At 41.0% G+C, this 27,835-nt stretch overlaps 2 protein-coding genes across 2 annotated transcripts; one reads left to right on the top strand and one right to left on the bottom strand.

Annotated features, from left to right (window-relative positions):
* On the bottom strand, nucleotides 1-26,390 carry LOC139364606 (keratin, type I cytoskeletal 13-like). The gene is made up of 6 exons (XM_071101491.1): nucleotides 26,243-26,390; nucleotides 5,400-5,561; nucleotides 5,158-5,287; nucleotides 4,846-5,052; nucleotides 478-1,171; nucleotides 1-227 (listed from the first exon to the last, which is right to left on the bottom strand). Exons 3-5 carry the CDS (start codon nucleotides 5,158-5,160, stop codon nucleotides 974-976), a joined length of 408 nt encoding a protein of 135 aa, XP_070957592.1. The 5' UTR covers nucleotides 5,161-5,287; nucleotides 5,400-5,561; nucleotides 26,243-26,390; the 3' UTR covers nucleotides 1-227; nucleotides 478-973.
* LOC139364608 (eukaryotic translation initiation factor 1b-like) lies at nucleotides 25,404-27,828 on the top strand. Its single transcript, XM_071101492.1, has 4 exons — nucleotides 25,404-25,628; nucleotides 26,531-26,694; nucleotides 26,782-26,883; nucleotides 27,105-27,828. The coding sequence occupies exons 1-4, from the start codon at nucleotides 25,598-25,600 to the stop codon at nucleotides 27,147-27,149; spliced, it is 342 nt and encodes a 113-aa protein (XP_070957593.1). The 5' UTR covers nucleotides 25,404-25,597; the 3' UTR covers nucleotides 27,150-27,828.
* Nucleotides 27,829-27,835: the final 7 nt, after the last annotated feature.

Genomic DNA, 27,835 nt, shown 5'->3' with positions numbered 1-27,835 from the left:
TTTCAGATTTATATTTTTTTATTGTTGTTGCCTTCTAGATATGCACTGGATGTTTAGTGAGTCAGATAATCAGTTGTTGTATTTCACCTCAGTGTACTCATGGACTGCATCAGCGGCGTGCATATGAAGAAGCTGAGGATTGGGTGGAGGAGACCACTTTCCCATCCACCACCTCTTCTACCACTGTGATGACCTTCCTGGTGCTTGTGGAGGAGGAGGAGAGGACACTGTGGACCAAACGGAAAACAGCAATGAGCACAAAATTGACTGTACCGAACACAATATGGCAAGGTCTTGACCTTGCAAGGTCTTGACATGATTCTACTGGTAGTGTATAAACTGGTGGGGCCACTGTTTTGCTTTTAAGAAAGTACGCGAGTCTAGCCTAGAACCTGCTCAAAGTTGAGAATAAAAAAAAACCCTGATAGCTTAGAAATCGAATTTGATGGACTAATAGAATAGGCATGTTTGGCTCACCTGCTTGTCATCTCTCTGTCCAGCAGTCTCCTGTACTCAGCAATTTCCATCTCCAGCATCAGCCCTGAGATTTACCAACTGTTCCTCCAAGCTGGTCACCCGCTTCTGATAACCCGACAGCTGCATGGAGAAACGGTTCTTTGTCTCTGCGCGGGTATTTTCCATGGATGATTTCTATTGGAGAGAAATGAAGAGCAAAACAAAAACATCAGGAATCCGTTAAGCAAATTCATTGATCGGTGGCAGACATTGAAACAAAATAAATATTTGTAAATAATTTTTTTAACAGTCTAATCATGCTCATTTGTAATTGAAGTTCGATTTCAAGACTGTACTGTGCGTTTGACTTCTGACATTTCAGATCTGGACGATTGGATAACTTCTGTGCTAAATGCGACCTTGTTCAGCGCCTCGATCTGTGGACAACACCATCCAAAATAATGTTTTTACATGAACAATTCAATTGATGGGACATTTTGGATATCGTGGACCTAAATTATGGAATCATATTTATAATGAGAAACAGTATTATCTTGGCGTGGAACCAGCCCTCCAGATCTCTGTTGTTCTGGGCAGTGACAGCCTCATAATGTTCACCAATCTCAGCCATGACTTTGCTGAGGTCTTCCTTTGATGCAGCGTCAACCTCCACATGGACTTGGCCGCTCATCTGGGCACGCATGGACAACAGCTCCTGAAGAAGGACAATGAAATGGGTTTAGGTCTCTAGGTCATCATCATGGTTCAGAAAGTGGTCCTAGATTTGTTCAAGTGTTTCTAGATTTAAATACATAGATTATGATGTATTACTTGCTCACTAAAATGTTGTACAGTAATGCCTGGCTGGATCTGTTATTTTAAGAGCAGACACTATAGATAGAGGAGCGACCCAAAAGAGGAGCGACCGAGGAATGTGTGTGCTTTGGGAACCTTTAACAGAATGTGACTGGAAGAAACGGGTGTTGTATGTGGAGGATGAGGGCTGCAGTAGATATCTCAGATAGGGGGAGTGAGGCATCAACCAGTGGGTCTTGCGATGGGTATACAGAGATGACCAGTTTACAGAGAAGTATAGAGTGCAGTGATGTGTCCTATAAGGAGCATTGGTGGCAAATCTGATGGCCGAATGGTAAAGAACATTTAGCTGATCGAGAGCACCCTTACCTGCCAATCTATAAATGATGTCTCCGTAATCTAGCATGGGTAGGATAGTCATCTGAATCAGAGTTAGTTTGGCAGCTGGGGTGAAAGAGGAGCGATTACGATAGAGGAAACCAAGTCTAGATTTAACTTTAGCCTGCAGCTTTTATATGTGCTGAGAGAAGGACAGTGCACCGTCTAGCCATACTCCCAAGTACTCAAGCTCTAAACCCTTAGAGGTAGTAATAACACCGGTGGAAAGAGAGGCATTCTTCTTACCAAACCACATGACCTTTGTATTGGAGATGTTCAGAACAAGGTTAAGGGTAGAGAAAGCTTGTTGGACACTAAGAAAGCTTTGTTGTAGAGCATTTAACACAAAATCCTGTGAGGGGCCAGCTGAGTATAAGACTGTATCATCTGCATATAAATGGATGAGAGAGCTTCCTACTGCCTGAGCTATGTTGTTGATGTAAATTGAAAAAAGTTTGGGGCCAAGGAATGAGCCTTGGGGTACTCCCTTGGTGACAGGCAGTGGTCAAGATGTTCAATCAATGATATTTACAGTGGTCGAAAAAGTACCCAATGATCATACTTGAGTAAAAGTAAAGATACCTTAATAGAAAATGACTCAAGTAAAAGTGAGTCACCCAGTAAAATACTACTTGAATAAAAGGCTAAAAGTATTTGGTTTTAAATACACTTAAGTATCAAAAGTAAATGTAATTGCAAAAATATACTTAATAATCAAAAGGAAAAGTATAAATAATTTAAAATTCCTTATATTAAGCAAACCAGATGGCACGATTTTCCTGTTGTTTTTTACGGTTAGCCACTCAGACATAATTTACAAACAAACCATTTGTGAGTCCGCCAAATCAGAGGCAGTAGGGATGACCAGGAATGTTCTATTGATATGTGTGTGAATTGGGCAATTTTCCTGTCCTGCTAAGTACTTTTGGGTGTCAGGGAAAATGTATGGAGTAAAAAATACATGATTTTCTTTAGGGATGTAGTGGAGTGACAGTAAAAGTTTATAAAAATATAAGTATTAAAGTGAGGTACTGATACCCCCAAAAACTACTTAAGTGGTACTTCAAAGTATCTTTACTTAAGTATTTTTACACAACTGGATATTTACCAAATAGCATGTTGAAGAAAGACTGAAAATTCAAGATTGTAGTAGAGAAATAGATTGATACATCAAACTTAAACAACAACTATGATAACAAAGTTTTTCACAGTTTTTCTCCTGACCATAAGCATCGTAAAGTGTTGGCCACAGGGAAGCCTTTCAAACTGAGAATGTTAGAGAGTGGGAGGGATCACCAATTACAGAGAGATTTCCTTGTAACTGAAATACGGAATGTCACCAAGGTTGCCAATTTTGCATACTAGACTATCAAGTTAGAATGTTCTTGACTAATCTACTGTAACCCTCTCCAAAATAGAATTGCTGTCGGTTGACCTCCAAACAATCAACAATTTCTTATGGACATTGTAAAATTAGTAGTTTCTATTAACATCAATCCCTATGCTAGTATTATGAATATTTGAATGTGGTAATGTCAGTGCTGTTTTTGCAGACAGAAAATGTATCCCTTCATTGAAAAGAGATTTCACAGAAATACATTTTTGATTTATGGCGTAATTCACAAAATATCATTTGAAAAATTTGGGGTCACTTAGAAATGTCCTTGTTTTTGAAAGAAATGCACATTTTTTGTCCATTAAAATAACATCAAATTGATCAGAAATACAGTGTAGACATTGTTAATGTTGTAAATGACTATTGTAGCTGGAAACGGCAAATTTTTTATGGAATATCTACATAAGCGTAGAGAGGCCCTTTCGAAGCAACCATCACTCCTGTGTTCTAATGGCATGTTGTGTTAGCTAATCCAAGTTTATAATTTTAAAAGGCTAATTGATCATTAGAAAACCCTTCTGCATTTATGTTAGCACAGCTGAAAACTGTTGTTCTGAATATAGAAGCAACAAAACTGGCCTTCTTCAGACTAGTTGAATATCTTGAGCATCAGCATTTGTGGTTTCGATTACAGGCTCAAAATGGACAGAAACAAAGAACTTTCTTCTGAAACTCATCAGTATATTCTTGTCCTGCTATTCCATGCGAGAAATTGCCAAGAAACTGAAGATCTCGTACAAAGCTGTGTACTACTCCCTTCACAGAACAGCGCAAACTGGCTCTACCCAGAATAGAAAGAGGAGTGGGAGGCCCCAGTGCCCCAACTGAGCAAGAGGACAAGTACATTAGTGTCTAGTTTGAAAAACAGACACTTCACAAGTCCTCAACTGGCAGCTTAATTAAATAATACCCGCAAAACAACAGTCTCAACGTCAACAGTGAAGAGGCGACTCAGGGATGCTGGCCTTCTAGGCAGAGTTGCAAAGAAGAAGCCAAATCTCAGACTGGCCAATAAAAATAAAAGATTAAGATGGGCAAAAGAACAATAGACAGAGGAAGATTGGAAAAAAAGTGTTATGGACAGACAAACCTAAGTTTGAGGAAATCGGATATGTCAAAATAAATACACGCACAAGACGAGCAGTTTTTTTTTTTGCCTTTAGCCGTACTCTTATCCTACTCCTCCTCTGTTCCTCTGGTGATGTGGAGGTTAACCCAGGCCCTGCGTGTCCCCAGGTGCTCTCATTTGTTGACTTCTGTAACCGTAAAAGCATTGGTTTCATGCATGTTAACATTAGAAGCCTCCTCCCTAAGTTTGTTTTATTCACTGCATTTGCACACTCTGCCAACCCGGATGTCATAGCCGTGTCTGAATCCTGGCTTAGGAAGGCCACCAAATATCTTGAAATTTCCATCCCTAACTATAAAATTTTCCGACAAGATAGAACTGCCAATGGGGGCGGAGTTGCAATCTACTGCAGAGATAGTATGACAGAACTCTGCAGGCTATCCAGGTCTGTGCCCAAACAATTAGAGCTTCTACTGTTCTGTGTGGCTCCCAATTCAAGATTTATCTTCATACACGGTCTCTTGCAGTTGGTGCTGACCACCACGCAGTCAACAATCTCCTGCACATAGGTCACCACCTTCTGCAAAAAGGTATTAGTGGTAGTGGCGGTTGATGGACCGTAGAGGCAGAGACAATATTGTTAGAAAGGCCTACTTTTGCTTAATTACTTTTGGCACTCACATTTCAAGACCAATGTTTTTCAATTATTTATGTAAAGATCCAGGCTCACCTGGCTATCCAGCAGCCTCCTATACTCAGCGATCTCCATCTCCAGCCTGGTGTTGATGTCCAGTAGCATTATGTACTGTTGGCCCTGGCGGTCCAGGTCAGCAAGAAGATGACCAAGCTCCAGGCTGGTCACCTGCCTCTGGTAGCCGGCCATCATATCGGCATAGTGGCTCTGTGTGTCAGCCAGGGTGCCTTCCAGGGATGCTTTCTGACAGGAATAAGGAAGGAAAAAGAAAGAAAGAATTTTATAGATGACTGAATGTAAGTGCAGAGGTATACCATTTTTCAACTTTGTATTTTTTGTTTATCTCACCATGCTGAGTTGGGATTGGAGTTTGATTTCTAGACTTTACTGTGTGCGTTTAACTTCAGTGATTTCAGATCTGGATGATTGGAGGGTCTCTGTGCTGTCTGCCTGCCACGACATTGTTGATTTCTTCTGACTGTGAATGAAAGACAGCATACCGTAGGGTTCATTACTGATTACATTCAGTGAAGACTATAACTGGAAAACATAAACATGTCATTGGCCAAAAAGAAAGGTTGCAGTATTACCTTGGCATTGAACCAGTACTCCAGATCTTTAAGGTTCTTGTTAGCGACGGCCTCGTAGTGGTCGCGGATTTCAGCCATGACTTTGGTGAGGTCTTCCTGTGGTGAAGGGTTCACCTCCACGTTGATTTGGCCACTCATCTGATTATGCATGGCCAAGAGGTCCTGGGAACAAAGCTTTAACATACAGTGCCTTGCGAAAGTATTCGCCCCCCTTGAACTTTGCGACCTTTTGCCACATTTCAGGCTTCAAACATAAAGATATAAAACTGTATTTTTTTGTGAAGAATCAACAACAAGTGGGACACAATCATGAAGTGGAACGACATTTATTGGATATTTCAAACTTTTAACAAATCAAAAACTGAAAAATTGGGCGTGCAAAATTATTCAGCCCCCTTAAGTTAATACTTTGTAGCGCCACCTTTTGCTGCGATTACAGCTGTAAGTCGCTTGGGGTATGTCTATCAGTTTTGCACATCGAGAGACTGAAATTTTTTCCCATTCCTCCTTGCAAAACAGCTCGAGCTCAGTGAGGTTGGATGGAGAGCATTTGTGAACAGCAGTTTTCAGTTCTTTCCACAGATTCTCGATTGGATTCAGGTCTGGACTTTGACTTGGCCATTCTAACACCTGGATATGTTTATTTTTGAACCATTCCATTGTAGATTTTGCTTTATGTTTTGTTTTTGTTTCTCCGTCCCAGTCTCAGGTCTTTTGCAGACTCCATCAGGTTTTCTTCCAGAATGGTCCTGTATTTGGCTCCATCTATCTTCCCATCAATTTTAACCATCTTCCCTGTCCCTGCTGAAGAAAAGCAGGCCCAAACCATGATGCTGCCACCACCATGTTTGACAGTGGGGATGGTGTGTTCAGCTGTGTTGCTTTTACGCCAAACATAACGTTTTGCATTGTTGCCAAAAAGTTCAATTTTGGTTTCATCTGACCAGAGCACCTTCTTCCACATGTTTGGTGTGTCTCCCAGGTGGCTTGTGGCAAACTTTAAACAACACTTTTTATGGATATCTTTAAGAAATGGCTTTCTTCTTGCCACTCTTCCATAAAGGCCAGATTTGTGCAATATGCGACTGATTGTTGTCCTATGGACAGAGTCTCCCACCTCAGCTGTAGATCTCTGCAGTTCATCCAGAGTGATCATGGGCCTCTTGGCTGCATCTCTGATCAGTCTTCTCCTTGTATGAGCTGAAAGTTTAGAGGGACGGCCAGGTCCTGGTAGATTTTCAGTGGTCTGATACTCCTTCCATTTCAATATTATCGCTTGCACAGTGCTCCTTGGGATGTTTAAAGCTTGGGAAATATTTTTTGTATCCAAATCCGGCTTTAAACTTCTTCACAACAGTATCTCGGACCTGCCTGGTGTGTTCCTTGTTCTTCATGATGCTCTCTGCGCTTTTAACGGACCTCTGAGACTATCACAGTGCAGGTGCATTTATACGGAGACTTGATTACACACAGGTGGATTGTATTTATCATCATTAGTCATTTAGGTCAACATTGGCTCATTCAGAGATCCTCACTGAACTTCTGGAGAGAGTTTGCTGCACTGAAAGTAAAGGGGCTGAATAATTTTGCACGCCCAATTTTTCAGTTTTTGATTTGTTAAAAAAGTTTGAAATATCCAATAAAATATCCCACTTGTTGTTGATTCTTCACAAAAAAATACAGTTTTATATCTTTATGTTTGAAGCCTGAAATGTGGCAAAAGGTCGCAAAGTTCAAGGGGGCCGAATACTTTCGCAAGGCACTGTATATATATATATAAAAAAGTGTTTCCTTGCTGGACAAGGATTGTCCCAATTTTTTAATATTTTTTTATATTTTGAGGGGAGTTGGGGGCCCCTAAAACTTGTGGGCACCCGGGTTGTGTGTGTGCTAACCCAGTGCCTGTAATGTCTGACAACAATTCTAACTATCAACAGCACATAATCTTTAAGTTCAAAAGATCCCTTTCTGCTTTTCTCCCATGAGTAATTTACACTGCCACAGAAAGATTAATGACTTGTTTTTGTTCTCAGACCAGCTTGACATTATTTATATGTGAAGATATGAAAAGTGACAATGACGATAAAAGCCACTGGCTCGGTGGATGATATTCTATCTCTACACCAGTTTTTCCCCACAATGGTGCGTCAGGACTTGGGACCAATTAATGGGTTGAGGACAGTTCCTAATAAGTCACGGGCCCCAACCAAAGAGTGAGTAGAAGTGAGGGGGGGGGGGGGGGGGGGGGGGGTCACAAGACAGAAACAACCGTGGATAATTGCAAGACCATTGAGTGCCAATGGGTGTGTTGTTTACAGCAAGAAAACCAGCCATTATATTTTTCCTCCTTTAGTTGCACTACAGCAATACTGTGTTGGTGACAAGGATGTACAATAGCAGTAATCTCTTAATGATCATTTTGTGTCACTGTCAAAAGATGACCTTTAAAGAGCAACTGCCCTTAAAAAAACTTCTCATTAAGAAAAGAACCCATGTGACATCGACATGAGTCAGAAATATTAATCCTACTGTCAAAATTGACAACAAAGTGTAAACAGGATAATTTTGGTAATAAAGTCAGTCTCATCCAAAATTGAGTTTTGTGCGATTTGTGGTTGACTGCATCTCGATGGAAATGAAGGTTGGGTTTGTTTTAATCCTGCCCACGTGCCCACAGCTGGCAGCACACAAGTAATCATCAATTTGGAATGCAGCTGCACGCAACCCAATAGTAATGCCCATTATACATTTGGGTCAACTTTGGATATCCCTATGGGACTAGCTAGGGACCATCGGTAAATTACACAATGTACATGGGAGAATATGTTAAAATTCCAATTGCTCCAAATTTCAAAGCTTAAAAGCCTCTAACCGCACACCAGCCAGTTGAAGCTAATTGGCTAAATAATTTGTTTAACTCTGCGAACACACGCACAAGAGACACCAACATCAAACCACACCCCGAAACTAACTCATGTTTGAATTCAGTCATGGCTACTAGCATTTCTTAATTAACCAAATCTAAAACGTGGCCAAATGAGGTAAGCAGAAAGACCTGTTGTTTGAAAAGTTCAAAATAACATTGAGAGGAGTTATGCCTGCATGGGGCTGGTCTAGCGGCCAATTAATGTCACCGGCAGGACATAAACATTACTGTGTGAGCGTGGGAACAAAACCTGCAAGACCATTGAGTGCCAATGGGTGTGCTGTTTACAGCAAGAAAACCTGGTCTGTCTCTCTCTCTCTCTTACAAGTCTGATTACTGTTTATGGCTGGGAAATAGAGTATTATTATTACAGTTAGCAGCATCTGAATGCTTTTAAATTCACCCATTATGTTCAATTTCATAAAGAATGTAGGCAAGTCAAGTCAGATAGTTACAGTATGTTTACCAATGAATTCTGCTACTGGAAAATTGATATCAGAGGAAAGTAAATACCTAACACTCCTAAAGTAATCTGGCAATCTTTAACGTTTGAACACACATATAAAGTTTCTGCTTCAATTATATGTAAATCTACTCTGTTGAGAGACAAGTTGATGCACAGGATCAGAGTTAAATGTTTAACCAGCTCTGACAGAAAGGGTAATCTAAGGCTTTTCACACCAAATGTCACATATCCCACTATATTCCAAAACACTGTCATAAGGTTAAGTTGAGTTGTGACATGTTGGGTTGTGGTCTTTACTGTTCTGACGAGGTGCTACATTGAGGACAATTCAAAAGGCGTGGCTTGTAAAGTTTACTCTGGGTCATACCAGAGCCATAACATCAATGAATTTACACTAGGGTTTGGCCTGGCTGGAATATCAATCCTACTCACAGGACTATGTGAACTATACAAAAAGGTCCATGAGTTCATCCCAGCTGATGACAACACTGTCTCATACTCTGTACCAGGCGGTGATAAGTAATTGGTATTGGTCAGATGAGACAAGTTTACCCATGATGCACCTCCAGAGAATGGAGAAGTAAAGGTTGGGTTCCCTGATCAGGTATTGCATGCATCAACCAATGGTTGCGTGCCTCGTTATCGACCGTGTCTGTCAACAGATATGCTAATATGCTGTAACATATTATGTGGTTAGCTAATACGTAAAATACCTATCCTGGCCTTGTGACCTGGCATGAGTCAGCAATGTCTGAGCAGCGGCTAAAATTGTTGGGTGTGCACATTTTACACAGCCCGGGAACACCGAAACAATTGAATGCTATACAGCCGGGATCGGTGGATGTCCTAACCAAATAAAACGACGGAAAGGAGAAATGATCAGAGGGATAAAAAAAGGCAGCACCAGGACATTGTTCCATTACCCTCTGATGCAAATGGCTGTTGACATTTTTTGTTAATTTTGTTAATCAATTATTAGAAGTTCATTTGTATCGACCACATGCATTTCATTGTTGTTTTTCTGACTCTTTTTTTTTGAGTGGGGCATTGAACATTTAATTGCAAATCGAGTGCTAACTCCTACCACCCGGGCAACAGCTGGGGGACCAGGTCATGCAAAACTAGTAGGAGGTGGCCCGGGGCATCGTATCTGCTTTAGTTTTCGTGATGATCGGTCTCTGGCAATGGAGGAGCTGGTTTTTAAATATTGTGTATGTTTATTTATTGTAAACAAATGACAGTCGTCCTGGTCCCTTTCCAGAAAAACAGCCCCAAAGCATGATGTTTCCACCCCCATGCTTCACAATAGGTATGGTGTTCTTTGGATGCAACTCAGCATTCTTTGTCCTCCAAACACGACGAGTTGAGTTTTTACCAAAAAGTTATATTTTGGTTTCATCTGACCATATGACATTCTCCAAATCTTCTTCTGGATCATCCAAATGCTCTCTAGCAAACTTCAGACGGGCCTGGACATGTACTGGCTTAAGCAGGGGGACACGTCTGGCACTGCAGGATTTGAGTCCCTGGCGGTGTACTGTGTTACTGATGGTAGGCTTTGTTACTTTGGTCCCAGCTCTCTGCAGGTCATTCACAGGTCCCCCTGTGTGGTTCTGGGATTTTTGCTCACCGTGATCATTTTGACCCCAAAGGGTGAGATCTTGCGTGGAGCCCCAGATCGAGGGAGATTATCAGTGGTCTTGTATGTCTTCCATTTCCTAATAATTGCTAGTATAGTTGATTTCTTCAAACCAAGCTGCTTACCTATTGCAGATTCAGTCTTCCCAGCCTGATGCAGGTCTACAATTTTGTTTCTGGTGTCCTTTGACAGCTCTTTGGTCTTGGCCATAGTGGAGTTTGGAGTGTGACTGTTTGAGGTTGTGGACAGGTGTCTTTTATACTGATAACAAGTTCAAACAGGTGCCATTAATACAGGTAACGAGTGGAGGACAGAGGCGCCTCTTAAAGAAGAAGTTACAGGTCTGTGAGAGCCAGAAATCTTGCTTGTTTGTAGGTGACCAAATACTTATTTTCCACCATAATTTGAAAATAAATTCATTAAAAATCCTACAATGTGATTTTCTGGATTTTGTCCCCCTAATTTTGTCTGTCATAGTTGAAGTGTACCCATGATGAAAATTACAGGCCTCTCTCATCTTTTTAAGTGGTAGAACTTGCACAATTGGTGGCTGACTAAATACTTTTTTGCCCCACTGTATATGAGAGAGAGCACACACCATCCAATCTCCATAGACGAACGTTGGCGGTAGAATGGTCCGTACTGAAGAGCTCAGTGACTTTCAACGTGGCACTGTCATAGGATGCCACCTTTCCAGCAAGTCAGTTCGTCAAATTTCTGCCTTGCTAGAGCTGCCCCGGTCAACTGTAAGTGCTGTTATTGGGAAGTGGAAACGTCTAGGAGCAACAACGGCTCAGCCGCGAAGCGGTAGGCCACACAAGCTCACAGAAGGGGACCGCAAAGTGCTGAAGGAAGTAGCGTGTAAAGATCATCTGTCCTCGTTTTCAACACTCACTACTGAGTTCCAAACTGCCTCTGGAAGCAACGTCAGCACAATAACTGTTCGTCGGGAGCTTCATGAAATGGGTTTCCATGGCCGAGCAGCTGCACACACGCCTCAGATCACCATGCGCAATGCGAAGCGTCGGCTGGAGTGGTGTAAAGCTCACCGGCATTGGACACTGGAGCAGTGGAAAAGCGTTCTCTGGAGTGATGAATCACGCTTCACCATCCGGCAGTCTGACGGACAAATCTGGGTTTGGCGGATGCCAGGGAGAACGTTACCTGCCCGAATGCATAGTGCCAACTGTAAAGTTTGGTGGGGAAGGAATAATGGTCTGGGGCAGTTTTTCATGGTCCGGGCTTGGCCCCTTAGTTCCAGTGAAGGGTCTTAACGCTGCAGCATACAATGAAATTCTAGACGATTCTGTGCTTCCAAGTTTGTGGCAACAGTTTGGGGAAGGCCCTTTCCTGTTTCAGCATGATAATGCCCCCTTGCAGAAAACGAGGTTTGTTGAGATCGGTGTGGATGGTGGTTTGTTGAGATCGGTGTGGAAGAACTTGACTGGCCTGCACAGAGCCCTGACCTCAACCCCATCGAACACCTTTGGGATGAATTGGAAAACCGACTGCGAGCCAGGCCTAATCGACCAACATCAGTCTCTGACCTCACTAATGCTCTTGTGGCTGAATGGAAGCAAGTCCCTGCAGCAATGTTCCAACATTTAGTGGAAAGCCTTCACAGAAGAGTAGAGGCTGTTATAGCAGCAAAGGGGGGACTAACTCCATATTAAGGCCCATGAGATTGACAAGCAGGTGCCCACATACTTTTGATTATGTACACTGAACAAAAATATAAATGCTATATGCAACCTAATCTATTGATTTCATATGAATGGGCAGGGCCGCAGCAATGGGTGGGTCTGGGAGGGCATAGGTCTGCCATCTTGGGAGCCAGGCCCAGCCAATCAGAATGAGTTTTTCCTAACAAGGGCTTTATTACAGACGGAATCTCCTCAGCAACCCCTCACTAACATGGATGTAAACAAATTTGTGCACAACATTTTTGAAAAAAGCTATTTGTGCGTATGGAAAATGTCTGATTATGTTTATTGTTTATTTCAGCTCTTGAAACGTGGAGCCAACATTTTTAGATGTTGCATTTATATTTTTGTTCAGTGATGTGTCAAGATCTGACCATTTTAACCTCTAGTTTTGTCTGTATTGAATTGATGTCTCTTCCCAGTGGGTTCCTTCCTTTGCTTATCTATTTTCCTTCCTTCCCACTACTGTTTGCTGAAAGGATGGATAGAATTCTACTTAGGTGCCTATATCTATCAAGTAATTTCTAAATCAGTTGTCACTGGTCACAAAGGAACAAGAGAGTGAGTCTGATCACAGGATGATGCTTAGGAGGAGAATGAGACGGTCAACGGTGGAAGGTGTTCGGTGATCAGGGATGCAAACTAGTCACCTTTCGGGGGAAATTCTCAGTTTTGAATCCAAAATATTGGTGACCTACCTGATTCGTGTAGATCCGATGAGAAAAGCAAAATACTGTCTGTACCCAAGGCTCAGCCTATCGTTCACAATACATAATGAAGTAGAGAGTGGAAAGGCAGTTTGCGCGTCCCCTGAACGACAACGAGGAGGTGGGTGAGAAGCCTGACCACGGGGGGTGAGAAGGGGATGACGCGTACGTACTTAATGAGCTGTAACCGAAAAACAGCTGGCTATTGGGAAAGTTTGAGGTGAGAGAGAAAGAGTTGGAACAAGTATCGTTAGCATTGTTAAGTATCTTGCTAGCTGTGTCGAATTATCTGGTAGCTAGCCAGAGAAATGTTGAGCAACATTAGCCAACTCTACTGATCAAATACTAGAGTTTATGGTGTGACAATTAGCTGGCTAATAGGGTTAGTCAGCTAACGTTAGCAAATCTGGTGTAACAGCTAGCTAACGTTAGTAACCTAACCAATTCGCTATAGTATTAACTGGTATACAACTTGCCGTTCCTGAAGTTATAACGCGTTAGTTGTTTACTGGACCCTGGCAATCTGAAATGTTAACGAACTAACTACTATCCGTGAGCTGATGTTTTCCCTCAAAGGTATGTGGTTAATTTTCAGAATGAGAATTCGGTGTTGCTTGTTAAACCCGTGGATTCAGGAATGAGCTGGGCCTGGCTTAAGCTGGGTGCCACCATACAGGTGAAAGGAAAACCACACACTTTCTCACTTTTTGTTGGTCAGTGGATAAAAAGGGGTATACCAGGTGCACGGTGCCTGAAATAAATAAATTATACCAACAAAGGGTATCATGCTCTGCTGGCAGAGTGTACTACAGCCGTCCACAAGCAGAAAGTGTACAATGTAATGGTGTGTAGCCCAAAGATGTTGCTTTTGTTGTGTTGAGCTTGGCAGTAACACAGGTTATTGAATTTTTTTTACTCGGTGAATGTTATTTTTGCACACATGTAGTCTTGTGCACTTTGATTGATGTCTACTTTAGTGGCCACTGTAATAGAGCAAAAATAAATGCATGTTTCATTCTATTTCTACTTTAATGTTTCCCCCCCCCCCAAGTGCAATATTTAGATGTGTGGTCACAAGCATTCTATTATAAAGGCTGTCATAACTAACTGCAATATCAGTGTATTGTTTTTTTCTCAAGACTTGTCATTTGCAGTAGTCTAGGCAACCAATGTTTTTTTTGCTGTGAGTTAGGTTCATTAACCACTTTTATTTTACAGACTGATCATGTTGATCATATTCTCTGTTAAAACCTGCATTTCCCCTTAGCAGTTTTTTGTTGTTGTTGCATGTTTCAGTGCAACAAAAAAAAAAGTAAAAATTTTTGGCCTTCACCAGTTTGCGTCCCTGAGTGATAGGTCCCCATGTAGGCCTACCTGGTTTTGAAGGCTATTGATCATCCCCAAGTGTCCACCCATGTCTTTTAGTCACCAAGGGAGCTGTAGCTCAAGCTGTGCGTTGGCTGCCTCAGGTGAGTGCACCTGTGCCACAGACACCCACAAATCAACATAGAGCCTCACACATTCATACAACACACATCTAGGTAGTGGCTAAAACGGTGAGAAGCCTAAGAGAGGAATCGCACCAGAGCAACTGAGTGTACTTGAAAGCAGCGGGTGGCTGTTCTATCGCATCTGACCAGAATATCAGCCTATTCTACACCTAATTGATAGCCTGAAGAACTACCATTCACTTTCTCTCTTAACAGTGAAAAGATAACCCTACATTTATGATGTGAAAATGTTTATCTAATTTAGATTCTCCATGTAGGATATAAAGTACCCATTAAGATATTGCATGTTCTCCCTCTCGCTGACACACAGGGAGCCTGAGAATTTTCTCACGCTGACCAGGACACCTGATGAATACCCCATTGAGATGTGGGTCCCATACCCTCCCGCACCACCGCAAACACTGTTCCAGCGTCCCCCTCTGTGGTCGTGGGAGACATGCTTAGCGCCACTGTCACGCAACAACTGCAATGATGCAGCCAACAACACTCCCAACTTGGGATCTGATGTGATCCTATAAAGATCTTTTTTGAACTGTGCAAAAACATTACATTACAACATTACAAGCAAATGTAGGCTGTGATGAAACCCTGCCTCTACTCAGATCTACAAAAAAAACATTGTGGGCATGCCTAGGATGGAATTATGTTTTCTTCTCTTTCAAATGTAAATTGGATGGTTCTGGAGGCAGGATCACAGTCAAAAAGGTCAATACGGAGACCTTGTAATACTTTTATTCTTTCTGGATGTGGACCAATAAATCTTAATTTTTAAGTTGCCTACAGTGAAAAATACATGAACAGTTAAGTGTAATATACATAACGCAACATACAAAGTCACCCTTTAAGTGGTAAATTGAATAAAACATTAGGCTCTTTATAAACTGGGTGGTTTGAGCCCTGAATGCTGATTGGCTGACAGCTGTGGTATATAAGACTGGGTATCCCATCTAAAAACATTGACCCCTAGTGGTCTGAATAAGGAACTTTGATCTCAGGCCCTTATGAACAATTCTCTCTCTTTTATAAACAAGTCTTATAAATTGATATTCTTTCTACAGCTTGTTAGCGTACACCTAATATGTTCCCCCTGTTGGTGATGCTCATTATGCATTAAGGTTGAACCAAAAGATTACATGTAACAAATATAAATGAAATAGGAATCAATTAAGCATGTGAAATTGAACAATAATGTTTATTTTATTTTTTATTTAACCTTTATTTAACCAGGTAGGCTAGTTGAGAAATGTATGTTGATGCTAATAGTATGTACAATATTCAATTATTTTTGCATATGATAACAATAGCCTAATATTTATATGCCATAAAGTATTGTTTTTTTTTAAGTTTCACTCAATTCATTCTAATTGACTTAATCATTATGACACACCTCTCACTATTGTCATTGGTTGCACTAATTGCAGTGTGTACATAACATGGTTCAAATATTCATGACATTACCCTGAAGAAGGCACAGTGATGCCTAAATGTTGGTGACTTACCCAATACATTACTGGGAGTTGAAATATGGAGTGTGCGACTCTATTTTTTTTAATATAAGACTATACAATGAGTATGACAAAACATTTATTTTTACTGCTCTAATAACGTCGGTGACCAGTTTATAATAGCAATAAGGCACATCAGGGGTTTGTGGTATATGGCCAACATATCACACCTTTTCGGGCCTTATTGCTTAATTAGGACACTGTCCTAAAGTCACCAGAAGAATATTCCTTTCCAGAATGTTGACACATTGCTTAAAGCAGATTTGTTGTTCAAAGGTAATAATTTCCACCCAAAATGGCATGTACTTTTTACATGTTATGTCTGACAAAAACTGTTCAAGCTAAATTCTAGCTATCTACAGCATATAATCTTCAAATTTAATGAAGTTCAAAAGATCACTTTCAGCTTTTCTTCCATAATGAGAGTAATTTACATTGCCACAGAAAGATTAATGACTTGTTTATTCTGTGGGGAAATGTTATCAGGCCAGCTTGACATTATTTATAAGTGAAGATATGAAAAGTGACAATGACGATAAATGTCACTGGTGGCTCGGTGGATGCCATCTCGTCACCACCAGTTTTTTCCAAGTGGTGGGTTGAGGTCATTTCCTTTTTTTTGTTGATGGGGGTCAAAAGACACAACTTTAGGACCAACTACATGGGTGAACGGTGGCTAACTGCAAGATCATCGAGTGACAATGGGTGTGTTGTTTACAGCAAGAATACTTTTTCTCCTTTGATGGCACTACACCAAATCTATGTTGGTGACAATGATGTACAACAACAGTGATTTAATGATCCTTTTGTGTCAGTCATAAGATGACCTTTAAGGGAGAGGTTAGCAGCAAGGCCTGCTTTCCTGTTGTTTTGAAAGGGCAAAATAACATTAAAGGCCTAGTGTAGTTAAACACATGATTTACCTGTGTTTTATATATATTTCTACACTATGAGATTGGAATAATACTGTGAAATTGTTAACATTTGGATAATGCCCTTTTAGTGTAAGAGCTGTTTGAAAAGGCAGCCTTACATTTTGGTGGGATGGAGTTTTCACCTGCCTAGTGACCAATAAGAAAGAGTTCCAAACCTTTCTGCCAATAACAGCTAGTTTTCAGTGTTCCCTTCCCCACTCAGATCACTCCCAGACAGTCTTAGCAAAATTGTTTTCCAGAATTATTTGATATTGAGATACAAATGGCAGCATTGGACCTTTCAGAGGAGTTGTGCCTGCATGGGGCTGGTCTAGCGGCCAGGTAGTGTCACCTGCAGCACATAAACATTATCCTGTGAGCGGGGGAACAAAACCTGGTCCCACTGTCTCTCCCTCGGCTCTCTCTTTCTCATCCGATCCTTTCTCTGTTAAAAAACAGAGGACACATGTTGAGATGGCAAACAAGTCCTATTATTGTTTAGGGCAATGAAATAGTGTAGTATTATTACAGTTATTCAGCATCTGTATGCTTTTAGATTCACCCATTACGTTCAACTTTATAAAGAATGTAGTCAAGTCCGGTGATGAATTTCATAACAGAGATGAGTTTGCCTTTTCTGTGCATGTTAGTTAGTGTGTTTACCAATAAATTATTCTACTGGCATAATGAGATCAGAGTAAAGTACTGTAAATACCTATCCCTCCCATCCCTATCCCTCCCAATCTTTAACGTTTGAACACACATGCGATGAAGATTCTGCTTTAATTATATGTAAATCCACTCAGCTCAGAAAGCATCAAGGTACGAAAAGATAGGCACCTGGCAAGAGACAGACAAGTTGATGCACAGGATCAGCGTTAAATATTTATAACCACCTCCGGCAGAAAGGTTCATCTATGACTTTTCAAATGAAATGTCACATGTCCCACTAATTTCCAAAACACAGCCAGAAGGTTAGGTTGAGTTGTGACATGTTGTGTTGTGGTTTTTATTGCTCTGACAAGGTGCTACATTGAGGACAATTCAAAACGTGTGACTTGTAGAGTCCACTTTGGGTCAGGCAGCCATACCATCAGTGAATTTACACTAGGCTTAGGCTTGGCCGCAATATCAATCCTACTCACAGGACTATGTGAACTATACAAAAGGTCCTTGAGGTCATCCCAGCTGATGACAACACTGTTGGTGTAGCGAAATTCGGCATTTGTCAGATGAGCCAGGTTTACACATGACGCACCTCCAGAGAATGGAGAGGTAAAGGTTGTGTTCCCTGATTAGACATTGCATGATTCAACCAATAGTTGCATGCCACGTAATCGACTGTCTGGCAACAGATTGCTGTAACATATGTGGTTAGCTGATACGTAAAATACTTATCCAAGCGTTGTAAGATCTGGCATGCGTCAGCAACGTCTGAGCAGAGGCCAAAATCTTTGGGTGTGCACGTTTTGCACAGCCGGGCGATGCCGAAGTAATTGATTGCTATACAGCTAGGAGCGGTGAATGTCGTAACTAAATAAAACGACATACTTTTTTTTATCGGTCTCTGGCGAGGGAGGTTTAAATATTGTGTATATTTATTTATTGTGAACAAAATTGCCCATGTCAATTCTTCATTTTTTTCAACATACTTTTATTTTCGATAGCTGGACAGGCAAACACTGCCAAGTACTAAACAGTAAACCAATCATAAATGGTGTACTATCCAACAGGGGTGTAGTGCTGCCGGAGTGCGGAGGACGGCGCAAATTTTCAATTTGAGAATACACAGAGCTGGTAAAACTCTCTGGAAAATGAATTCTGATAAATTCAAAATAAATTATATTTAATTTCCACAAAAATTCCACGAAAGTTGATAGAATTGACAAAACAACTAAATATGTGTATAGAAGCATAAAGAAGAAGTATATATTTTTTTTTAAATCCCTGCCTTCTCTCTGGTGGCGAGAATGATGAACTATAGGCTACGTGTGTGTACTACTGAAGCCTGTCTGAGGCTTGACCACTTTAGCCAATCAGAACAAATTCTAAATTCACTGTGTGTCTTGCCTTTATAAAATAAAACTATATGGACCCCTCTTGTGCATTGGAACCCAGAACAATATGTGACCACTTGGTTACGGTGACACCGTTCTGCCGAGGACACCCAAACAACCAGAGGAGCCTGACTATCTCTGGAAGTTTCTGTATCTCTGCTTGGGATATTTAGCCTACATTGGCCATTGTTTGAGATGCAGGGCCCATTCTACCTTGGTATGTCAGGGTGAGCTATTGGAAATGTGAATTGGGCCAAGTTGGAGGTAATAATGCATTTAGATTACAGTTTGAGATGCATGAATACACAACACCAAAATCTTGATTTTATGCCTGTTTTAAAATGAATTTCCTGCATTTCTGCATAGTAATGATTTATGTTCACGACGTGGTCAATTGATTTGATAGCATGTTTAATCCATGCAAATACATTCTATGAATAGTTTTCATTCTTCCCCTTTAATCAGGGATGAATTTAGATCTGGGACAACAGGTGGGTGCAATGCATGAGCAGGTAGAACAGAAAATGAGCAGGCCATAGCTATACCACATAGTCTATCACTCCAGTGTTTAATTGCTAAATTGTAATTATTTCACCACTATGGCCTATTTATTGCCTTACCACCCTAATCTTACTTCAATTGCACACACTATATATAGACTTTTCTATTGTTGTTATTGACTGTATGATTGTTTACTCCATGTGTAACTCTGTGTTGTTGTTTGTGTCGCACTGCTTTGCTTTATCTTGGCCGGGTCGCAGTTGTAAATGAGAACTTGTTCTCAACTGGCCTACCTGGTTAAATAAAGGTTAAATAAATAAAAAAAATGTAAGTCATAGGCAATGTTCCCTCTAATATTTTTGGGCACTGAGCACATTTCAGGTCTGCTGAGCGCAAACTTGAGCATTGTGGAAATTCTGTGCAACTTTTGTGTGCATTTACTGTGAACACTGAGGCTGTACCCGCTTTAAGTTGCAGTTTTAACAGTGGCCAAGTAGCCTACTGTTGCCATTTGATCATAATGTAGGCCTACCAGAGTGGCCTACCATTAAAATCAAAACAATAGAGAAACTGCATCCCATAACATTTTAACATGGAAATAGCTCTTCTATTGTTCAGCCTACAGCATGAACCAATGTGTTCATTGTAGGCCTACATGAGACTTGAAAAAAACATGCAGAGCTTGACATTAACCTGTTTATCAATTTGTCCTTCAGACAAGGAAGTGACTGAAAATGTTGTGTTGTTTGATGCCAGAACCCACTTTACAAAATAAAATGCATTATTATTCCCGTACCATTATTACAGAGACTCATACAAATTATGCTACCCTCTGCCTATTGGCTCCTTAGCTTATTCAAGACCGTCTCGAAATACAACACTACCACTTTAAGACAAAAAAAAAAGCTCTTTACCTGACTTACTTTTTCAAAGATGGCTAGAAATGCACACATTCTGTGCTCTTGTAGGAAGCAACCACTCTCCCGTTGTTGAATATAAATTATCTTTAATTGGGCTAATAACTCACTAACTAGCAAAGGATATGAACAAATGTGCACAGGTGGCTACATGCAGCTCTAGCTTTGATCTCAAAACATGCGCATCTAGTCAGTGTCTCGGGAAGATCGCATAATGATTAATTTGCATTTTACACAACAGAACCGAATATAATACCAAAGCATAGTATGCCTATAACGTTACTGTTACATCAAAAACACCTCAGATTTTATGATGGTTAGCTGAAGCTGAGCATTTTTTTATTTCATTATAATGCGTCAAAACTCAACAGAGCGCACAACTAGGCTAATAGTTTGTTAACGCCACCTGCTCTAACTCGCTCACGAAACAGTAATTCAAGAAGATCTAAATGCATAATTCCATGAAACTGATTGCGATCAATCAAATGATTGGCATGGAGATGCAGTTTGTGCATTTCACCGGTAAAACGTGAAGAATTATCATTCACAATTGACAGTGATGGCCTTTTTTAAAAGTAAGTAGCCTATGCCTAACTTGGTGTTTGAGGGTATTAAAAAAAATATTTTAAAAAAGAGATAATATGTGTGGGCATATAAAGACGTTGCATGGGGAAGAGGCATTTTCTATAATGATAGGCTATTCAGTTGACTACATCTGTTCGTACAAACTTTGAGGAGATTATATTGTCATAAAAAAATCCCTCACCGGAAAAAAAGAAAATTATATCACTGCTATCCAGGTTTATTTTTATTTGTTATTTAACTAGGCAAGTCAGTTAAGAACAAATTCTTATTTACAATGACGGCCTACAGGTACCATCTCAGCTGATCACGTTCTCTGTACCTAAGGTACTAAACACAGCTGGCGACAGCTCGAGAGAGATCTCCGTCTGACTCACTGCTATCAGGTAAAGAATATTTTATATTTGTAATCTATTTAGTTATAGAGCTTGATTAGCTTCAAAATAACTCCAAACTTTACTTAGAACGCAGCAACCTTAGCAATGTAACTAGCTAGCTACAACAAGTAGATAGCTTTATCACTACTAGCATGTCATTCGAGGACAGGGAGCTTTAGCTATCATTATTTCAAGTAATTTAAGACTAGAAACATATATATAGTACAAATGTTGTAAAGCTAATACAGTTATCAAGGCAGGACTCACTAATTTCATTCATGTTGTCACTAAACAGTCTCCATTAAGTACTTCCATTAATTATTTCAACTGGTACCTTCAGATGAGTTATGAAGCCTACGGGCGTCCTATAGCAATACAACCGACATGCTCGTGAGACTCTCACCTTTCCACAGAGGGTCATATTGGTGTTTAGCCCAAACTGTTAGGACGTTACTGACAGAAATTGGGAGATTAACTATTCCAACTTTAGACTCGTCCCAAGACGCTTGTGGGGTTCGTAGAACAAACCGTTCGGACCCTACAGACGAGTTTGTGAGAATACCTTTTTTTCGGGACGTCTCATGGTCTGACAAATACCGCTCTAGCTCTTTGCTCTTTCACCGCAGGTGCTGAAGTGCGACATAGGCAGATGCGGTGGATTGAGACGCATCTAATGCATTTTTTTAGTTTATATCTAGCATCAATGTACAGATTTTTATGGGAATGTGTTTATCATGCTAATTAGATTTCCGCATAGGCACGGACATCGACCTTAGGGGATTTTAATAAAGTAGATTTAAAACAATTATTTTCTGCTGCTTCCCTCACTCTGATGGGTCTGGATCCAACCAGGTCAATACCAAATGGTTCTAGATTCCACGGATCCGTGTGGAATGGGTCTCTATATTTAAAAAATTGTGAGGGCAGGTCATTTTCTGGCGACAGAAATCCTTGCAGTGCTTCTGCCGTTAAGTCTTGGAGGCCCAAAAAGTTCTCGGCTAAAGATATGACACAATTAATAAGTGTGGCTATAAATGCTACAAAATCCATCTTCTTCACAATAAGTGTATACAGATCACTTGATTGACGTATAATATTTGCAACTGGTTGTGACGCATCCACCACCATATCTTCTACAGAACTATGGCCTTTTTACCCCTTACTCTCTTCACTCCCTCCACATAGTAGATTTGCTGTACAGCGCTGATCCTTGACACCTCAAATCTCTTTCACCCTAACCAGGGCACTTAGGGAATTCAGGAAGATGATCCCCACCACAGTTGCAACATTGTACATTCAAAGACTCTTCAATAACATATTCCCTCCGTCTGCAAACACTTGACACGTGGCCAAACTTTTTACACTTCTTGCATTGCATTAGGTTTTTCACGAACGCTCTTACGGCGTATATTTTATATCCCAGCATTACATAGGGTGGCAGATACTCTTTATGAAACATCAACATCACAGATAACACAGACAATAATACAACTTTGCTCCTTTTTCTCATTATCCATACGGGTCAAGCGATGTGCACGACTACTCCTTGAATTTTTTTGCAGACGACATTGATTAACAATGTCCAACGGGACACCAGAGAGAGAACACCTTTTTCCGGTGCCCTGCTACGAAAATCAAAGCTGTCCACTTCATGAGTCGATAATTTTGCCAGCCACAATGCACGCTCCTTTCGCTCTTTGGATACACAAGATATCAACACCACACCATTCCTGGTTACTTTGACAGTGTCCACATTTCCCAACGCCTTCTTCACCATCCTCGTGACTTCCAAAGGGTTTCCTCAAATGAACATCCTTAACCTAAAAACATACTCCCAACAAGCAATGGTTCATCAGACTCATTTCCCACAATAATGTTAGCCCTTTTTGTTCCAATCTTAGATCACTGTTGTCCACTCATCTTCCTCACTAACTGTACTTGACACACTTTCATCTTCAAACAACATTTCTGCTTCTGCCATCTCAATCAATCAAATCAATCAGCAGTCACAAAGACCACCAACTTACTACCCTGAGACAAGGCTGAGTATAGTGGGGCCAAAACCGGACAGGAAGATCACGTCAGTGACGCAACCCACTCAAGTGACGCACCCCTCCTAGGGACGGCAAGGAAGAGCACTAGTAAGCCTGTGACTCAGCCCCCGTAATAGGGGCAGCGGCAGGGGCAGCAGGCAGAGAATCCTGGTGGAGAGAGTGTGAGCCGGCCAGGCAGAGACAGCAAGGGCGGTTCGTTGGTCCAGTGCCTTGCCATTCACCTTCGCACCACTGGACCAGACTCAATCATTGGACCTACTGAAGAAATGAGTCTTCAGTAAAGACTTAAAGGTCGAGACCTTGTCTACGTCTCTTACATGGATAGGCAGACCATTCATAAAAATGGAGCTCTATTGGAGATATTCTAGGGACAATAAGGAGGTCTGCGTCTTGTGACTGTACCGTACGTGTAGGTATGTACGGCAGGACCAAATTGGCGAGATAAGTAGGAGCAAGCCCATGTAATGCTTTGTAGGTTAGCAGTAAAACCTTGAAATCAGCCCTAGCCTTAACAGGAAGCCAGTGTAGAGAGGCTAGCACTGGAGAAATATGGTCAAATGGTTCTAGTCAAGATTCTAGCAGCCGCGTTTAGCATTAACTGATGTTTATTTAGTGCTTTATCCGGGTAGCTGGAGAGTAGAGCATTGCAGTAGTCTAATCTAGAAGTGACAAAGTATGGATTAGCTTTTCTGCATAATTTTTGAACAAAAAGTTTCAGATTTCTGCAATGTTACAAAGATGGAAAAAAGCTGCCCTTGAAATATTCTTGATAATGTCCGTCAAAAGAGAGATTAGGGTCCAGAGTAATGCAGAGGTCCTTCACGGCTTAATGTGAGACGACTGTACAACCATCAAGATTAATTGTCAGATCCAACAGCAGATCTTTGTTTCTTGGGACCTAGAACTAGCATCTCTGTTTTGTCCGCGTTTAAAAGTTAAACATTTGGCGCCATCCACTTCTTTATGTCTGAAACAAAGGCTTCCAGGGTAAACAATTTTGGGGCTTCACTATGATGGGCTCTAAAACTAGACTGAAGCGTTTCGTATGCATTATTTGTCTTCAGGAAGGTAGTGAGTTTTTTTTTTATGTTGAGAGGAATGGAAGATTTGATATAGGCTGATTGTTTTTTGCATTTTCCAGGACAAGGTTTAGCTTTTTCAAGAGAGGCTTTATTACTGCTACTTTTGGTGAGTTTGGTACACATCCTGAGGATAGGGAGTAATTTATTATGTTCAACATAGGAGGGCTAAGCACAGGAAGTAACTCTTTCAGTAGTTTAGTTAGATAAGGGTCCAGTATGCAGCTTGGAGGTTTAGAGGGCATGACTATTTTCATGAATGTGTCAAGCGATACAGGATTTAAAAATTTGATGCTAGGTCCTGGTAGTTATGTGCAGACTCAGGACAACTGAGCTTTGGAGAAATACATACGCACATTCAAAGAGGGGTCCGTAATTTGCTTTCTAATGATCATGATCTTTTTTGAAGTTGTTGTAGGGTTCTTTTGTTAACTTTTTCATTTGAGTTGAATTGATGAATTATTCTATTTGTTCTCAGTAATTGGGTGGTTTGACACACATCACTTCAAGAGGGTTTTTTGACCTCCGTTCATTGTTAGGGTTAGTGTAGGGACGTTTTTTTTGACCTCCGTTCATTGTTAGGATGTAGGGACCCAGATAGCACTGTTCCATCAGACAGAAACAGCAGCTCGAGTTTTCAAGCGAGGGGGGGGCCATTAAAAATAAAATTTCATGAGAAAGGGTGCATGAATTAAACGTGCCAACACAATTTTATAGTCATCATAAGAATGTTTTCCTGTCCTATACAAAAAAATCAGCAACTCTCTCGAGGGGTTACGACCAACTTCACTTTTGTCGGCTTCGGGCCGACCTAAGATGAAAGGAGAAGCCTTTAATTCTTCGGTAAAAGCAGAAGTATCTGAGTTTTCAATATATTTCCTCAAATAGAATAATGGACCACTGACCATCTACGCATTACATTGCTTTATTAACGAATTTAGATATTTGTGTTGTAGTTTTTTATGTAGCCTAGGTTGCAGGTGTTATTGGTATTTTCCCCTCTGAAATACCAAGATAATGACGTAATTTTTCCGGTAAAATAGGGTGTGGCGTGGCGCACGTCCCTACGTGCGGGGAGGCGCTATAAAGGGTTGTTTTCCACTTTGCAAGCTAAACAAGCTCCATTTTGTGAGAGCCTTTCAGAAGACAAAACGTCGTCCCGGTGAAAAGGGAGGTTCAAAGAACAAAAAAACAAACAAATACATTTGACCAGTCGATCGCTAACCAGTTATTATCCGAAAGGAAAGGAAATCTTATCGTATGTCCGCTATCCAGAACCTCCAAACTTTCGGTAAGACATTTCAACCACCTCTGCTAACGCGGGGTCGAAAATGTGGGGGGAAGGGCGCTTGCTAACGTTAGCATTTGCAAACATTTTGACAACGTTTAAACTAAATATAGATAACGTTTTGATTTTCATGTTCATGAAACATCTGGTTAGTTATCGAGAACATTTTCCTCACGACTAGAAGTACGTTATATTAATAGCCAACGAACGTCAGCAAAAAAAAAAACAGCCATCCGATTTCAACTAGGCCGAAGTTAATTTCCTTGTTTAGGCCCCAACACGGCTTTGTAGCCTGTATATCAAACTAGTCTATTGTAGACACATTGATCAATGTACAGTAACGTTACCGATTCCGGAGAGTAAACTCTTTCTTACTGTCTGTAGTTATCAACAATGTACATGTTTGCCCCAATCTGTCTGTAATACGACTTTTGTCGGGAAGGGCTTTGTGGTAATGTAAACTCGTTTTTTTTAAGGGCAAATAGCCAGGTACAATAGTCCCGCTGAATTGTGCTTCTCTAATATTCATGACTTCCTTATAAATAAAAAAAAAAACGTTTTGCCGGAATAATTGACTATCTGGACAGGGGCGTTTTGCTTTCTCCCGTGTCACTAACCTCAATTCCGGATAAATGTAGATCTGCCCAGATGAGTCACCCAATCTTGGCTGGACCATTTTCTAAAACCTTATTTCCATGTAATTTGCTGATGAGGGTCCTGCGCAGGGTTTTGCTTGGTTCCCAAGCCTCGTGGCTAAGACGTTACGTCACCAGTTCATCGGCCTCGATCTTTTGTTAGCTAGGTCAAACCACTGCCATTTTAGTTATCACTTTAGGTTGCTTCCTTGTATTTTTAGATGTTTATTTTTTTGAATGATGTTTTAAGTTGTGTGATTTTGTTTTTAGACCCATTTGCTGATGCAACTAAGGGTAATGACAGGCTCCCATCTGGGACTGACGACTACATCCACATAAGAATCCAGCAGCGTAACGGCAGGAAGACTCTGACCACGGTCCAGGGCATAGCCATCGACTATGATAAGAAGAAGCTAGTCAAGGCCTTTAAGAAGGTATGTTATGGCAACACTAGTTGATATACTAGGCAAGATCCATGTTTTGTTCTACTGGCTGTTTGAATAGTTCTGCTTTGTCAACAGAAATTTGCCTGCAATGGGACAGTGATTGAGCACCCAGAGTATGGGGAAGTGATTCAGCTGCAAGGTGACCAGCGCAAGAATATCTGCACATTTCTGATTGAGGTAGGTTTGACTCTTGACGCTGCTATTGCACCCAGTGTATACTCCACACTTGTGAGTACTAAGTGGTCATGTGTCATGGCCCCTACAGAAGGCTCTCGTAGAAAAGCCCCTGTTTGTAAACCTGTTTGTAAATAGTCTCGCTGTGATGGTAGCAAATGTTCTGTGACTGGAGTTCAAAGTTATTTTGTGTAATGTCACTTCTCCCCTCATCCCACTTCCAGATTGGCCTGGCGAAAGAGGAGCAGCTCAAGGTCCACGGATTCTAGAAGCTTTCTGCAGCCCCCTCTCCCCCGGTCCTGATACTTCCCTCCCCATGTGCTGCAATCACTGCAGCCCCTTTAAGCTAATGATGAATACCTCTGAATTGAGACACTTTAATACCAGTTTAACTCCCCCCTCAGACGGGAGCAGTCCAGTGCAAACATGGACAAATGGCTTGACGGATGTGGGATGAGTGGTGGTTTAGTTTTTTTCCTTCAACTTTTTTGTTTGCCATGTGAAGGGCACAATTCCATGTAACACTTTGTTTTGTACGAGTTTCAATAAAAATGATCAACCGCCACATGCGGTATCCTGTGGTGGTGTGGGATTTGGGGTTGGGGAGGGGCCCTTAACTGTGGTTCCAATGTGTTGTGGGGCTGCCTGTGTCCAAGGTTATGGAAGAGTGCTGCAGAAGTTCTGACCATCGCAGCCCTGTCTCCCGTCTGAGGCGAGTTTGTGCTTCCTTTTAACAAAAAAAAGTTGAAATATGCATAATTTTCTGACGCTGTAATACTACTTAGATTTTATTTAAACTATAATGAAAAGGTTACTGCTCTACCTGGTTGTCAGATGACTGGTGTTATGGAGCAGGTCTGCTTAAAACCATGTTAGGATTGACACTGAGCTACCAACTCAAAATGGAAAGAGGGGGGTGGTATTTTATTGAATAAATATTGAAATTGATGTCTTG

Source organism: Oncorhynchus clarkii, chromosome 13 (genome assembly GCF_045791955.1).
Source record: "Oncorhynchus clarkii lewisi isolate Uvic-CL-2024 chromosome 13, UVic_Ocla_1.0, whole genome shotgun sequence".
Classification (NCBI taxonomy): domain Eukaryota; kingdom Metazoa; phylum Chordata; class Actinopteri; order Salmoniformes; family Salmonidae; genus Oncorhynchus; species Oncorhynchus clarkii.
The sequence above is the reverse complement of the archived record's forward strand: the minus strand, read 5'-3'. Positions and strand labels throughout refer to the sequence as shown.

Coding starts and splice junctions, on each gene's coding strand:
- LOC139364606 (XM_071101491.1), bottom strand. Junction 1,172..4,845: donor GGAGGCTGCTGGATAGCCAG/GTGAGCCTGGAT, acceptor GTCCTTCTTCAG/GAGCTGTTGTCCATGCGTGC.
- LOC139364608 (XM_071101492.1), top strand. CDS start 25,598: ATGTCCGCTATCCAGAACCTCCAAACTTTCG. Junction 26,695..26,781: donor TAGTCAAGGCCTTTAAGAAG/GTATGTTATGGC, acceptor CTTTGTCAACAG/AAATTTGCCTGCAATGGGAC. Junction 26,884..27,104: donor TCTGCACATTTCTGATTGAG/GTAGGTTTGACT, acceptor TCCCACTTCCAG/ATTGGCCTGGCGAAAGAGGA.